General features: G+C 35.8%; 1 protein-coding gene across 1 annotated transcript in view; it reads right to left on the reverse strand.

Annotated features, from left to right (window-relative positions):
* The window catches only part of PROS1 (protein S), an 80,275-nt gene that overhangs the window by 6,601 nt on the left and 58,102 nt on the right, over positions 1–15,572 (reverse strand). The window contains exons 10-12 of the mRNA XM_090276008.1: positions 13,359–13,548; positions 4,751–4,918; positions 3,317–3,485 (exon numbers count right to left, since the gene is read on the reverse strand). Of these exons, the coding sequence (XP_090132134.1) occupies positions 3,317–3,485; positions 4,751–4,918; positions 13,359–13,548 (527 nt within the window). The remainder of the gene's footprint in view (positions 1–3,316; positions 3,486–4,750; positions 4,919–13,358; positions 13,549–15,572) is intronic.

A 15,572-nucleotide genomic window follows, 5' to 3' on the forward strand; every position in this document is an offset into this window, starting at 1 on the left:
TGCAGGCAAGAAACACATAAATGGAGCCCCATATTTCTGTTCTTCCTAGAGTAGAATACTGGGCTACGGTGTTTAGGATTATTATGAATGTTCCCTGTTTGCTCTTTATCTGCTCTTCCTTCTGCTTTGCATGTTCACCAAAGCTCACATCTCAGAGTGGCCATATTTTAAAGTACACATTTAGAAGGAAGCTCAACAAATTTATTATAATGTTTCTGAGGGAAAATTTTGTTATGGCTGCCATTACAACCCCACAATTTCTCATCCATAAAGGGGTCAGGGTAGAGTTATAGAAAGAATAAATATGATTTACATGCATAGGGGAGTTGGGTAGTTTGACTGTAGAGAAATACTCTGCAATCAAAGGCTAACTGACATTTGAATAGAAATTCTCTCTGTGATTCTCTCGCCATAATACCTAACATTCTTTTTCTTAAATGTCTACCACACTTGAATGCAAGCTCTCTATATGTCTCTACCATCACTTGATTTTCTACAGAAGTTGCTCAACAAATATTTGTTGAATTAATATGTTTCCAAAATAGTTTGATTCCTAAAAATGTTAGTTCACAATCTGAATGAAGTCTTCCTAATTTAATATAAAGTAATATATAACAATAACTTAGGCGCTTTAAGAGGGTGAATGTGAATGGAGAAAATAATTTTCCTTTGACAAGATGTTCTTCCTTTTATCCACATCTAATGCTGTTACATTTTTTTCATTATAGTCCTCTAATTCCCACCTATAAGAAAATATATATGTTATGTATAATCATTTTGAAGTAAATTTACTGTAAGGTATTAACAAAATTAAACTTAAATGAATGTGGAAATGCATAGAAATTATAATGTAACATTAAATAGTAATTTAAAAATAGGTCTCTTTCAAATTATTTATTGAAAAACTAATTACTTAAGGTATTTTTTTCAGATACAGTATAACCCTTATTTTCATTTTTTTCTGAGAGTTTTTCTTTTTCTTTCAACAAATTGTTGTGGCCAATTATTTTCCTATGTTCAGTAATTAACCTAATATAAACATTTTTTTAAATCCTTCATTTACAGAATGAAGTAAAAGTTACAGACATTGTATTAATTTGTGTTAGAGAAACAGAAAGTACTGGTATAAGGCTCTTTCTCAAAACTGTAGTAAGCCTTTTTTAGGCTGCAAATAAACACAGTTAAAATAGAATTTTTTCTTACAACAGAGATATCAGACTAACAGTAAGTTATAATGCAAACTCTTAGTAGCTCAAATAATAAACTCCTAGCAGAAAAGGACAAATAATTCAATAAAATAATTAACATAACCATATGAAGAGATATTCAACTTCAGTAGAAATTGAGATAATACTATTTAAAACTACATGTAAGATTTAATTTTCCAAATGTCCAATTGAAAAGAAATCTCAGGCACAAGCCTATTTATTCTGTTGGTAGAAGTATAAATTGATAAAACACCCTTGGAACAGAGTTTGATCAAACAGTAAGAATTACACATTGGCGTAAGCTCTGAGAGAAATCTGAGAATCTCTCCCACAGAATTAATTACATAAGGATAAAAGGATGTATGTCTAAGGATATTCATGGAAGTGTTACTTGAAAAGGTCAAAAATTACATAAGGATACAAGGATGTCTGTCCAAGAATATTCATGGAAGTATTACTTAAATAGGTAAAAACCTGGAATCATTCTGGTACATCCAATTAGGCTGTAGAAAACTGGGAAGAACACTGCTCCCACCCTTACACACCAAGACCCCAATTATCTACATAATCCCAACTTTTCTTGTACTATCAAAGAGCTGAGACTGCAGAGTAATTACTACAGAAACCTAAAGAAAGGTGCTTCCAAGGAGGGAAAGGATGAGGTACTCACTTACCCAAGGCAGACACTAGATACTATACAATTAGCTAAGAAGAATTTAGGTAAAATTTTAACAATTCGCTCATATCCTAGTGGGAGCTGGTGTGAAAATGGAAGCTCTGGGAACTGCAAACACATGAGAAATACATACCCATGCACAGGCCTTCTACATGGACCTTCCCGGGTACTCAAGAGAAAAAAGCTGGGGGCAGAGAAAGAGGAGTAGCAACCAGTAGGAAAGGCACAAAGTCCCACCCAGATCCTTCTCTGTCACTTCTACACAACAAAAACTTTAAAGCATGGGGGAAGGGTAGCAAACCTGCCACAGTAGGACACATGTGAAGACCCTAAAGATTAAGGAAAGGAAACAAACAAAAACAACAACTATAAAATGATCTACCATGAAAAAGGAACAGAAGAACACCTTGAATTCTAACCAGCAGACATCACCCCTACTGATGTGAGGGAGAGAGAGACAACAACGAAGAGTCCCCACCCTGACACCCAGGAATACAGCACTCACCTAAGACTGAATCTGTACCAGAGCAATAGAGAATGCTCTCCCTGCCAGTTCCCAGAGACCAAGCTCCTTTAATATGCCGACAAGTGTCCAGGAACAAGTAAACACTTTGCTGGGTAAGGCAAGACCATGGAGACACTCTTGACACATATCATAAAGAGAATGCCTAAACCATAGTATGGATCAACTACTAAAAAAAATCCTCTGGCAAACCATTTGCCCTAAACTCAAGGTAATATTAAAGGAATTTGAAGAGTAGTCACAGAAACAACAAAACCTAGATTAATTCAACACCCCTCATTAAGGGCCTGGCACGAGCAAAGTTGTGTTCATTTCCAGATCTAAATATTATTTACTCAGTCTCTACTGTTCTATATAAGATGCCCACTTTTAAAACAGAAATTATGAGATACAGAGGAAGGAAGGAAAAAACAACACATGGTCAAGAGACAAAGGAATCAACATGATCAGGCTTAGATAAGACACAGATGTTGAAACTATCTGGGAACTTTTTAAAATTTTGATTAATATGTTGAAGGCTCAGGTGGAAAAACTGGACAACAGGTATGAACAGATAAGAAATTTCATGAAAGAGGTGGACATTTTAAGAAAAGATCAAATGGAATCCTATTGCTGCATTAATCATAAAACTAAATGCAACTGAGAAACTGTTGAACCTTCAATTGAATTTACCCAAAATTAATTAGGCTATGTGCCAATAATCATTAAATAAAAACACATGCATATTCAACTATCCCTCCCCAATACGCTGGCAAAATTTTATAAAACATATATAACATGAATAGGCCTAACACTATGCCTGGCACAAAGTAGGTACTCATAGTGTTTACTGAAGGCATTAATGCTGTTTGTCAATGAATACATTTAGTCATTAATGAGAAAAGAAAGATAAAATGGAAAATCACTTACAATAATCAATGTTAAATTGAGCAACTCCAGAACCAGGATAGTAGGAACCCTTTTCCACAGTGATAAAACAATGCTTATTTTGTTTTTCCTGAATAACCTTCTCTACTCTTGAAGTTCCTTGATTCATCAAATTCCAGCCTCGTATACATCCATCTAGACGAGGATTAATCTAACAAATAAAATACATGTCAAGGAGTGCATTTTTAACTTCTCAGGTTGATAATGGCTTCAGTGATTATATATACAGGTCTTTGTTCAGAGGGAAAACCTTTTCTTTGATGGCATTTTTAAATATTTTAAATGCTTTTAATTTTATCTAAAATTTTCTTTTCAAAGTGTCCTTCAGTAGAAATGAGTTTATGCCATCACAGGCCTCCACTAAGATCCTAATAACTTTGAATACCTCAAACTCTACCTGCCTCTTCTACGTCATTCAGGCGTAACTTTTCTGCTCTCGGATTCCACATATGCTTCTAGCTGTTGACCTGAGCTCTGCGCTGCTTTTGTTTTTCTTTAATTGCATTTACCACACAGGTCTGTCTTGCCCCCAGACTCAGAGCGTCTTCATGAACTAAGGTGTTTCCATCCCTTAGCCTCCTCATGGCATCCAGTCACACTAAAGGCAGGCAGTAGCTATTTCATAAATATTTGATTCTTTTTGAATAATTTACTTTATAGTTAAAAATGTCTTGATCTATCAATTTCAAAGAACAGGTATATTCACGGACATAGGTTAACTAATTCAGGTTTTATATTATATTGCAGAAATCTTTTAAGTTAAGGTAACTGTGAATTGCCATGAGTGAAAGGTAGATATAACATACTAAATATTTAAGTTATACCAGCAGGTGCAGTTGACAGATGGAACATTTAAAACTCTTCAAGGACAGTGATTAGATATTCCACTGTTATTAGACAAACATCATACTCAGAAAATTATCTATTATATCTAACTTCAATTTATGATAGGCTGCAGTTACACTCCCAGTAAAGATTTCTTAAAAATAAAAAATAAAATTTCACCTTTTGTGCCATTCTTATCTCCCAAATTTAAGTCCTATAATAGACCTAAGAAAGTTCTTTGACTGACTTTACAAAATAATGTATTTTTGGATGAAAATATATGTATTTATATATTTAATGGCTAAGTGTGGACTATTATGATGTTAGCATTGAACTGAAACTTAACACTTAAAATAAATTTATTTCTCCATAGGTAATGCGAGAGGGTTAAATGGTATCAAAAACACTACACTCATTTTCTTATTCCTTAAATAATTTCAAGGACCACTAATGTTATTTTTCCATGTTCAATTCAATTTGTCATAGTTGGTATGTTCAATAAAATAAATTCTTTTGAATTTTGTAATACTTTCAAATCTATTAGACAAAAAGACGTTATCCATGATGAATGATATAAGCTTGGACCATTACCGGTTTAATGAGTGTATTCTCCACTTTCCGAGGCAATCCTGCAAAGTATACTTTGGTTTCTACAAATCCATTTGTAGCCTTAAAAAGACTTTTGGGTATATTTATATTCATTATGGCCTCTTTAGCTATTTTCACACTAACACTCTGTTCCAATTCTTCCACAGAGACCTAAAATTAAAAAGACAGAGATTATCAAACAATCAAACATTGTTGCACATCATTTTAAATACTAAGTTTGAAAAACCCTGTTATTATTCCAGTAAACAATTTTCCAAAGTAATCATTTTAATGTAATTATTAATTTGTTCCACTTCATTTGAAATGTCAAGCGATTATAAAGGTGATAAAAATGTGTTTTAGAGGAACAGTACTTGAATGAAAATTAAATCACTATATTTTAAAGTATAAAAAAATCAATATTATTCTGTTAAATTTAAACATCCGATTATGATATGTGTCCTTCAAGCCAGTATACAATAGTCCTTCTCTATATCGCAGTTCGCTTATCGCATCCTCACTGTATTGCGGGATTTAAAAAAGTATTACATTTAATTATTTATCGCAGATTTTTCGCTATATTGTGGGATTTTGTGGTACTGTATACGTATGTTGTTAAAGTTACATAGGTTTAAGAGTGTAGAATATGTTTAAGAACATAAGTAGTGTTCATAAAATGTGGAAAAGGTTAATAAGGGAGTGGGAAAGATTAATAAGGGAGTGGGAATAGTTTATAAGTGTGTGGGAAGGGTTTATAAAGCCTTAAAATATATATAAATACTAAAATAAATGTAAGGTTCCTTCTTTGCAGGGGGAGGGGTGTCTAGAACATAATACCCGAGAAAAGTGAGGGAATACTACCTTAAAATGGAGTTTTTAAAAAAGTGATATACTCTACAAACTCTTAGAAAACTTCTAAGTGTTCTTACTTGGCAATTGTCTGATAGTACACATACAGAATCAATAATATAAATAAATTTCTATATAAATTAAAACAGTGGTTTTCAACCTGTGGGTCGCAACCCCTTCGAGGTCGAATGACCTTTTCACAGGGGTCGCCTAAGACCATCAGAAAACATATATATAATTACATATTGTTTTTGTGATTAATCACTATGCTTTAATTATGTTCAACTTGTAACAATGAAAATACATCCTGCATATCAGATATTTACATTATAATTCATAAAGTAGCACAATTACAGTTATGAAGTAGTAATGAAAATAATTTTATGGTTGGGGGTCACCACCACATGAGGAACTGTATTAAAGGGTCGCGGCATTAGGAAGGTTGAGAACCACTGAATTAAAAGAAATCAGTACATCCAGCATTCTGGTCATTACACACAAATTATATTTTATTTCAAAATTCAAAAGTAATTGAGGTCATTAGGGAGCACAATACATGAAATTAAACTTTTATTTTTTTCCAATTTTGAAAGTAGTTTGGGTTTCAAAATAATTATTGGTAGTGACAATAAACAATAAAAAATCTTCCTATAAAGGCAATTTGAAGAACCACAGTTGCAATCTCATGTAAAACTGCAGTACTCAACATGCAAATTCTTCATTTACTAATCACTTATGGAAGCCAAACAATAGGCATATTAAAGCATCACTGTAGGAAGAGAAAAACTATGCTCTAAAGTAAAATAAATTTGGTAATATTTACAGATTTAGACAGTGTACATTCTGTTCTTAACATAGCCCTAATGACTATTCCCTCCTTGAAAGACATTCCTAATAGCTTCTAGGACCTCAGTCTGGCTTGGTTCTCCTACCTTCTTCCCATTCCTTCTCAGTTTCCTTGCTACATCCTCCTCTTCTTAACTTCTACAAAAAGCCCCAGAGCTCTGTGTTCAGACCTTTTCCTTTAAGCCTTGCAAGTATTTCTAAATGGGCACTCTATTGTCCCAGCCGAGCTTTTGGAAAATTTAGGGTGGGGGTTACTTTTAGTTGTCACAATGAGTAGAAGGTATGTCGACATAGTAATATGCAGGTTAGTCATGCAAAATAAAATATTCAATATCCTGAAAATCTTATGATAATCTCTACTTGATATTCATGCTTATAATTATCTGAATCTGTGTATATATAAACACAAAACATTCACTGTAGTATTTTAGCAGCTACTAAATATTTCAAGATTATAACAGCCTTGTAAACCACAGATGGATTGATGTTTGTTTTGTTTGGATCTTCACCAAGAGTTTTCCACCACTTTGAAAAATTACTATTACTGATAACAACCCCATTTATGCATTTATGTTATTCTAGCTGCCAGTACAACACCCAGCATAAGTCTGCATGTGTAGCTTTCATGTTATTCTATATATAGGAGCAAGATTTGATGAGTATTATATTTGAACTTGAACATTTACATATTGAAATATACATTATTTTCTTATACCTTTCTTCATTTATATAATAAAGTATTCTATTGGTTTTGTGCTAGGGATATGTGAAGGTAGCTTGCATTGTTAATGCATTTCATTGCAGGACAGTAAAGAAACATTATAAATATTTGGGCATTGGATGAGAGAGTTTAGAACTACAGGTTGACATACCCAATTTCATGGCCTTTTAAATTTTTATGCTGAATATTCAAAAGTTTATACCTATCCTGATGGCTTGACCTTAAAAATGTATCCAGAATCTGATCTCTTATCACCCTCACACTATCAGCACTGCAACAAAAGTTGCCATCTTCTCTCTACTGGATTATTACAATGATCTCCTCATCCTATGTCCTGTTCTACCCTTACTCTCTACTATCTAGTTTTCACAAACCCATAGGTCCTGATCAGAATTATCTTTTAAAATGCAAATTAGATTATATCATGTCTCAAATCATCCAAGATCTTTCTATTTAATATTAAAATCCAAGCTATCACTATGTTTCCCAAGGTCCTGCACTATGTTACTACAGATCACATTTCAGACCTCATTTTCCACTACTCTTTTCCTGTCTCACTCCAGTGCATCTACACTGACCTTTGTGTTGTTCCTCCTACACAACAAACACTTCCTTTTGCCTAAGATTCTACTTGCTATTTACGTGGCATAGAATCATCTTCCCCCATATATTACTCATGACTTGTGCCCTCAAGTCTCTGGTTAGATGTAATCTCATCAGAGTTAGCTTTCTTGATTCCATATGCATGCTCACCATTATCACTCTCTATTGCCTGGCCTTTTCTTTTTCCTCAGAGCATTCATCATTATTTGAGAAATCTATTTGTTCATGTATTTTTGGTTTTCATCTCACCAAAAGAGTGAAAGCTCCATAAGAGCAATGTCTTTGTTTTATTTACTGTTGTATCCTCATCAACTAGAAGAAGGAATAGCATATAAAGTGCTCAATAAATATTTTGCTGAATGAATGAAATTATGATAACAAATTAGAGATTTCCCACCAATATTAGGATTAAACCTAAATATGAGGTCTAATCATCACTTACAGGAAATCAATATTTATTTCTATGGGTTATAGCCATCTTAAATACTTAAGAATTACACCTTACAGTCAACTTATCTGGATAATAAAACAATTATGTTATACATTTTAATTTTAATATCTTATTTTTTAAGTATTTTATTTAAAAATTTAAAATAATTTAAATTAGTAAAATAATTGCTATATAGTAAATAGTCCACCTGATAGAGCAATTTAACTTAACAACTTTGTTGATTAAAATAGTAGTTAGACTTCTGGTCAAGATGGATGCGTAGGTAAACACGTTTTACCTCCTCGCACAACTACAGCAAAAATTACAACTAGACTGACTACAAAACAAATATCACCCAGATTCATCAGAAAATCGAGCTGTATGGAAGTCCAACAACCAAGAATTTAAAGAAGCCACATTCATCCAGGTAGGTAGGAGGGGCAGACACAGAGAGGCATGGAGAGGTGGAGAGGTGCAGAGTGACATGGACACATGGAATGGCGCTGACAGGAGGTAGAACAGGAAGTCCCACATTCACGTGTGGTGAGTAAAAATTGGGAGGGATGCCCTGGGACTGACGAATCACAGCCCCACACTAAACCACCCAGCTCAGGGTTCCAGTACCAGGAAGATAAGTCCCAATAATTTCTGGCTGTAAAAACCAGGAGGAGTTGGGGTAGGATGCACAGGAGACTCTTCTTAAAGGGCCCACAAAGGACTCAGGACTTATATAGACTCACACCTTCTGGGATTCAACACCAGGGTAACAACTGGAAGGGCACAAGTGACATATGGGGAGAAAAGTAAAGTGACCAGCAACAGGGTGAGTGGCAGGAGAGAGCTACATCCTGGGCAAATCTCGAGAGGCCAGGTAGTGGCATTGTTCCCTCCCTAAGCCCTTCCCCACACAAAGTGGTGAAATTGGTTTCTCTGCCCAGGTGATTATCTAAGGCTCCACCCCACACAATTTACAGGTGACTTTCCTACAATAGGCCATGTTACTAAGACAGAAAGTCAAAGCAGCTCTATCTAATACACAGAAACAAACATATTTTTTGAGGAAATAAAGAAGTATGGCCCAAATGAAAGAACAGAGAAAAACTCAAGAAAAAGAACTAAACAAAATGGAGATAAACAACCTATCAGATGCAGACTTCAAAACACTGGCTATCTGGATGCTCAAAGAACTCATTGGGTTCTGGCAACAACATAAGAAATACCCAGGCAGAAATGAAATTTGCATTAAGTGATATAAAGAAAAATCTTACAGGGAACCAACAGTGGAGGAGATGAAGTTGAGAGTCAAATCAATGATTTGGAACAAAGGAAGAAAAAAAAATTCAATCAGAAAAGCAAGAAGAAAAAAGAATTCAAAAAAACAAGGATAGAATAAGAAGCCTCTGGGACATCTCCAAGTGTATCAATATCCAAATCATAGGGGTGCCAGAAGGAGAAGAGGAAAAACAAGAAATTGAAAACTTATTTGAAAAAATAATGACAGAAAAATTCCCTAGTTTGGTGAAGGAACTAGACATACAAGTCCAGGAAGCACAGTGTCCCAAACAAGTTGGAACCAAAGAGAAACACAAGATATATCACAATTAAAATGCCAAAGGTTAAAGATAAAGAGAGATTCTTAAAAGCAGCAAGAGCAAAGCAAAGGAGCTCCTATAAGACTGTCAGCTGATTTCTCAAAATTAGCTTTGTAGGCTAGAAGGGACTGGCAAGAAGGATTCAAAGTGATGAAAAGCAAGGACCTACAACAAAAATTACTCTATTCAGCAAAGCTATCATTTAGAATGGAAGGGCAGATGAAGTGCTTCCCAAACAAGGTAAAGCTAAAGGAGTTCATCATCACCAAGTCATTATTAGATGAAATGTTAAAGGGAACTATATGAGAAAAAGGAGATCAAAACTGAATATTAAAATGAAAACAAATTCACAACTATCAACAACTGAATCTAAAAAACAAACTAAGCAAACAAGCAGAATAAGGACAGAATAACAGATACAGAGAACATTTGGAGGTGAAAGGGTGAGAATGGGTGGAAAGGTGCAGAGATTAAGAAGTACAAATTGGTAGGTAAAAATAGGCAGGGGGATGTTAAAAACAGTATAGGAACTGGAGAAGCCAAAGAACTATATGCATGACCCATGGACATGAACTAAGGCGGGGGGGACTGCTAGAGGGAATGGGAGTACTGGGCGGAGCGGGGCAGAGGGGGAAAATCGGGCCAACTGTAATAGCATAATCAATAAAATATATTTTAAAAAAGAAAATAAGATGCTACTTAAAATATTTATTTCAAGTAATTTCTGTGCTGCATAAATTTGTTTGAAGCAGTATGACTATTAATAAACCATCAAAATTATAAGCTGATGAAATATCATGTGGTAATTTTTTAAAATAAAAAGTATGAAGTTAGAAAAGGAATCCTTCCAATATGGGGATGCATTCATAAACTGCTAAAACACTGAATTAAAAATTTAAGAAAAACCACCAAGCACCAAATTGATTAGCAGATTAAAGTTTTTCTGTGACTTGTTTATTGTTCTTCAATTTATTTTTATATAAAATTGCATTCAGTTAAGAAAGGTAGATTTTAACTAAAATGTTTTTTTAATGCTCACCAGAGGACATTTTTCCTTTTCATTTCTTTTAGAGAGAAAGGAAGGGAGAGCGAGAAACATTGATCGGTTGCCTGCTGCATGCTCCAGGACAGGGCATCAAACACAACAGGATTGGGTATCGGAGATTGAACCTGCAACCACCGTATGTGCCCTGACCAGGAATCAAATCCTCAACCTTTCAGTTACAGGATGACACTCCAATCAACTGAGCCACTGGTCAGATCTTAACTAAAATGTTTTCATTGAAACATGGCTAGATATTAAATAGTTTCTTTTAAACAAGGATCTTGAACATAGAGAGAATAATTTATGGAACTGAATTGCCTCCTTCCATCCAACCCTGAATCCTGTCTTTAACAGTATGATTCATGGACAATTCCGTAATAAATACGATCTGCAACTCATGATATTAATTTCACAGGTAAACATTTGCCTTCTTCATTATACATAATATAACCTACTTAGACATTTATCAAAATTCTCCTTTAATCAACTATTTTCTATTTGTATAAACTCTTTGGAAAAAACTGTTTGCTCCCTTTTTGCTGAAAAAGTGATTTTAGTGATTTTAGATACATTACTTTGGGACATTAGGCAGTAAAAATACATTCTTTAGCACATGAGAGTAGGAAAGACATATTAGCAAAGCATTTAATGAGAGCATCAGAAGTCAGAGAATTTTAGTGATTTCTCTGACAGCTGTATCTAAACCTGTGCAGACACTATTTATTAGAGTTAGGAACCCAAAATCTATGGCTGCCAAAGGACAGAGAGCCCCCTTTATGGTGAACCACAGCTGTGCCCAACTGTACTTTATTACTACCTCCGCTGCCTTGCGGCATACCTCTTCAGGGGAAAGGCTAAGGGAGTAAACCCCGACAGAAAATCCGGAGCCGGAGTCCCTAAGGCGGTTTGACGCTGTAGTCAACACCGGCAACTCCTGCGGCGCACCTGAAGCCAAGCTGTATTGACTCGTCTTTCCCTTGGACCCTTCAGCTGCGAAGAGAGGGGGGGTCTGCTGCATGGGCAACAGCAGACCCTCCATATCACCCTGCCCAGGCTCTGTAGCTTCAGCTTCACTGGAGAGGACACTCCAGCGTCATCGCAAGATGTCGATTCAACACGGGAGGAGACAGATACCGTGTCACTCCCGAGTCGGACTGCACAGCCATTCTCGGCGGTGCAGATAGACTCTTAAGAAGCTACACCATCGTCTCTCGAGACGGACGGCTGCCGGCGGCGACTATAACATATTTTACATTACATTGCATCAGTCCATAAACCCACATGTATGTGGACAACTAATTCAATAAGGCAACATAAGCCACTAAGCTATGAGGTACTAAGCTCAAGACTAAGGAAAACCTGTTCTATAGTTCTAGCACCTTGTACCTAGGAACTTAGCACTTTGAAAGTGCTCACTAAAAGCTTATTAAATACATGAGTGCATGAGTGGGTAAATAAAGGAATGAAATAATTTAGTGATCACCTCACATGACTTTGCTGCATGGACTTTTCGTAAGCTCCCACAGACTTAGAAAGTTTCTATTTTGGGCACCACATTTTAAGGTGAAGCTGATCTCATATCTTCTGCTGGAAGCAGCAATGATTCTTTTGCAGAAAAGAATTCTCCCCACTATAGACTATCAGTAATCCCTTATCCAAGAAAATCTCCATTTTAATCCAGTTTATGAAAACGTTATTATTAAAATAAAGCCTATTATTAGGGATTATATAAAATGCTAGATTCTAGGCACTCTGATTGCTACTGGCCAATGTAAACTGTACAGACTGATTATCTATATGCTAATATTTAAAACTGAATTAACTTTGATTTTGTTCCTATGTGTAATTCTCTTTCACTAAAAAAATAAATGACGGCTATCCAGTGTAGCTGTCCTTGGTCAGTGGTGTCTTTGCATAAACTATTATGCTAGCTAATAATCCCTGACCTATAGGAGAGATACTACTGTTCACCCAGTGATAGCCACTAAAAAAGGTAAGAAATTAATCCTAGCCAGTGTGGCTCGGTTAGTTGGGGCATCAACCCACAGTGGAAAGGTTGTGGGTTTCATTCCCAGGCAGGACACATGCCTAGGTTGTGGGTTGGACGCCCGGTCCCAGCATATAAGATTCCCAGTCCAGGCATGCACAGGAGAAGCAACCAATTGATGCTTCTCTTTTGCATCGATAGTTCTCTTTCTCCCTTCTTCTCTCCCTTCCTCTCTCTCTAGGGACAATGAAAAATGTCCTCAACTGAGGATTTTTAAAAAAGGGCAAGAAGTTAAAAGATAGACTAGGTCAAGCATGTATCTGAAAACAATTTCAGTTAGGAGAAATCCTGAATATATTAAATGAGGTTATCCTTCCTCAGGCCATTTCAGATATGCAGAACGTACAATATATTTCATATAATATCAGATTAAATCTACCCCCATTTAGGTTTGGTATCACTATAAAAATAAATTATTAATGATTTATATAAACTATGTCAAAGTGGAAAGATTCTTTATAAAATCTTTACAACATACCATATTCCATACTCCATTATTAATAACTTGGCCTCCAGTTATGACTTGGGTTGTATGTTCATTCTTAAACTGAATTTCAAGCTTTCCATCACGAACTGCAATCAGGAACCAAGCTGACTGGTCAAGAGATTCTGCATACAGGATAACACCTTCTGAATCATATGTCCGGAAATCAAATGTGGCTGAAAATCTAAACAATGGACAAAGAGAGAGTTTTAACAATGAGAATATGGAAGGCTCAATGCATTATTCTTTTTTTCTTGTACTGGCAAAAAGTAATATGTTGAAAGAGTCAACTATTTCTGTCCCTGGAATTAATAAAAGAGAAGAGAAGGATTAGATTGTTGGTATATTATCTCTGGTTCCACGTGTGTTTAAAATCAAGTTATATTTTCTTGCTTATTTTTGGAGACTTTTATCCCATTGAACAGATACTTAGGTAATTTTTCATCTTTTTTTAGCATTTGTTTTGAAGGCACTCTTTCAAATGTCGGAATTAATGCACATGTACCAATTTTAGGCATCTTGTATCTCTCCTGGAACCTTTTATACACTATATAATCTGATTAAGATTCTTCTTTCTGCTGTATCTGTAAGTGATTAGTAAAAGATATTACAATTTCATGATTGGTTTATCCATCAAAAAGCATATTTTCCCTATGATTTCATATCTGTCAGGAAGAAATCACTCACACACACAAAACAGCATCTGGATGACTGCAGACATAGTTAAGCCTTCATGTGGGGTAAAAAAGTTAAAGTCAAAAAATGTATCTGTTAGCTTGATTTCAAAAGGTCTTCAAAACTCTAACTGCATAAATAACTATACTAGAATACATGGAAAGAGAGCTCAAAAGATAGTCTAATATTAGCAAACCAAATTCAACAATACATTAAAATGATTATATACTATGATCAAGTGGGATTCATTCCAGGGATGCAAGGATGATCCAACACCCACAAATCAATCAATGTGATATACCATATGAACAAAATGAAGAATAAAAATCATATATCATCCCAATATATGCAGAAAAATATTTGACAAAATTCGACATCCATTTATGATAAAAACTCTCAATAAAGTGGGTACAGAGGGAATGTACTTCAACATAATAAAGGCCATATGACATATCAACAGCTAACAACATACTCCATGGGAAAAAGCGAAAGCTTTTCCCCTAAGAGCAGGTACAAAACAAGGAGGCTCATCTTGTCACTTCTATTCAGTAAACTATTGGAAGTCCTAGCCATAGAAATTAGGCTAGAGAAAGAAATAAAAGGCATCCAGACCAGAAAGGAAAAAAGTAAAAATTATGATTTGCAGATGACATAACACATATAGAAAACCCCAAAGACTCCACCAAAAAACTTACAATAAATGAGTATGACAAAGTTGCAGGATACAAAATCAATGTACAGAAAACTGTTGTGTTTCTATACACTAAAAACAAACTATCAGAAAGAGAAATTAAGAAAACAATCCCATTTACAATGACATCAAAAAGAACAAAATACCAGGACTTCCGGCCAAGATGGAGGCTTAGACTGACACGCTCGGTCTCCCTCCACAACTGAGTAGGAATACAACTACCTCAAAACCAAAGATAACCATAAATTCCAGAAAATAAAACTACATGGAAGCCCAACGTATGAAGTTATAAACCAGCAGTGCTTGCCCGGATGGGTAGGAGGGGCAAAAATCGGAGCAGGAAGGTTGGGAGGTGCTGTCTGTGGTGACAGCAGGGATAGTGGCGGGACTGTGAGAAATGCCAGGGGAGCAATCCCAGCTGCAGTTGAGACCCATCAGCTCTTGATTAAAACGCTAGGGAACGCAGACCCCCCATTGCCTCAGACGGTGAGGCCCAGAGGGCATGGGGACGGAGGAAGAGGATCCCAGTCTCTCAGCGGAGAGTAGCAGCAGGAATCCATCTTGGACCCCCGTCCCACACAAAGCGCCACAGTGTGGCGAAAAAGGTCGCTGTTTGCCACTGGTGCCTGGGTAGCGACAAGTGCAAGGGGCTCCGACCCCCACAGCCCGCCCAGGAAGCAAAGCTAAACACAAAACTGTCAGGATGAAGCAGACCACAATTGAAATCACAGTGACGCAGCCCACCAGGCAGCAGATGCAGGACCTGACCGATGAACAAATAGAAAATCTTTCTGAGGCTCAGTTCAGAGATATAGTCATAAAGTGGCTTACAGAATTAACAA

Source organism: Furipterus horrens, unplaced genomic scaffold (genome assembly GCF_987537825.1).
Source record: "Furipterus horrens unplaced genomic scaffold, mFurHor1.1.pri manual_scaffold_1, whole genome shotgun sequence".
Taxonomy (NCBI): Eukaryota; Metazoa; Chordata; class Mammalia; order Chiroptera; family Furipteridae; genus Furipterus; species Furipterus horrens.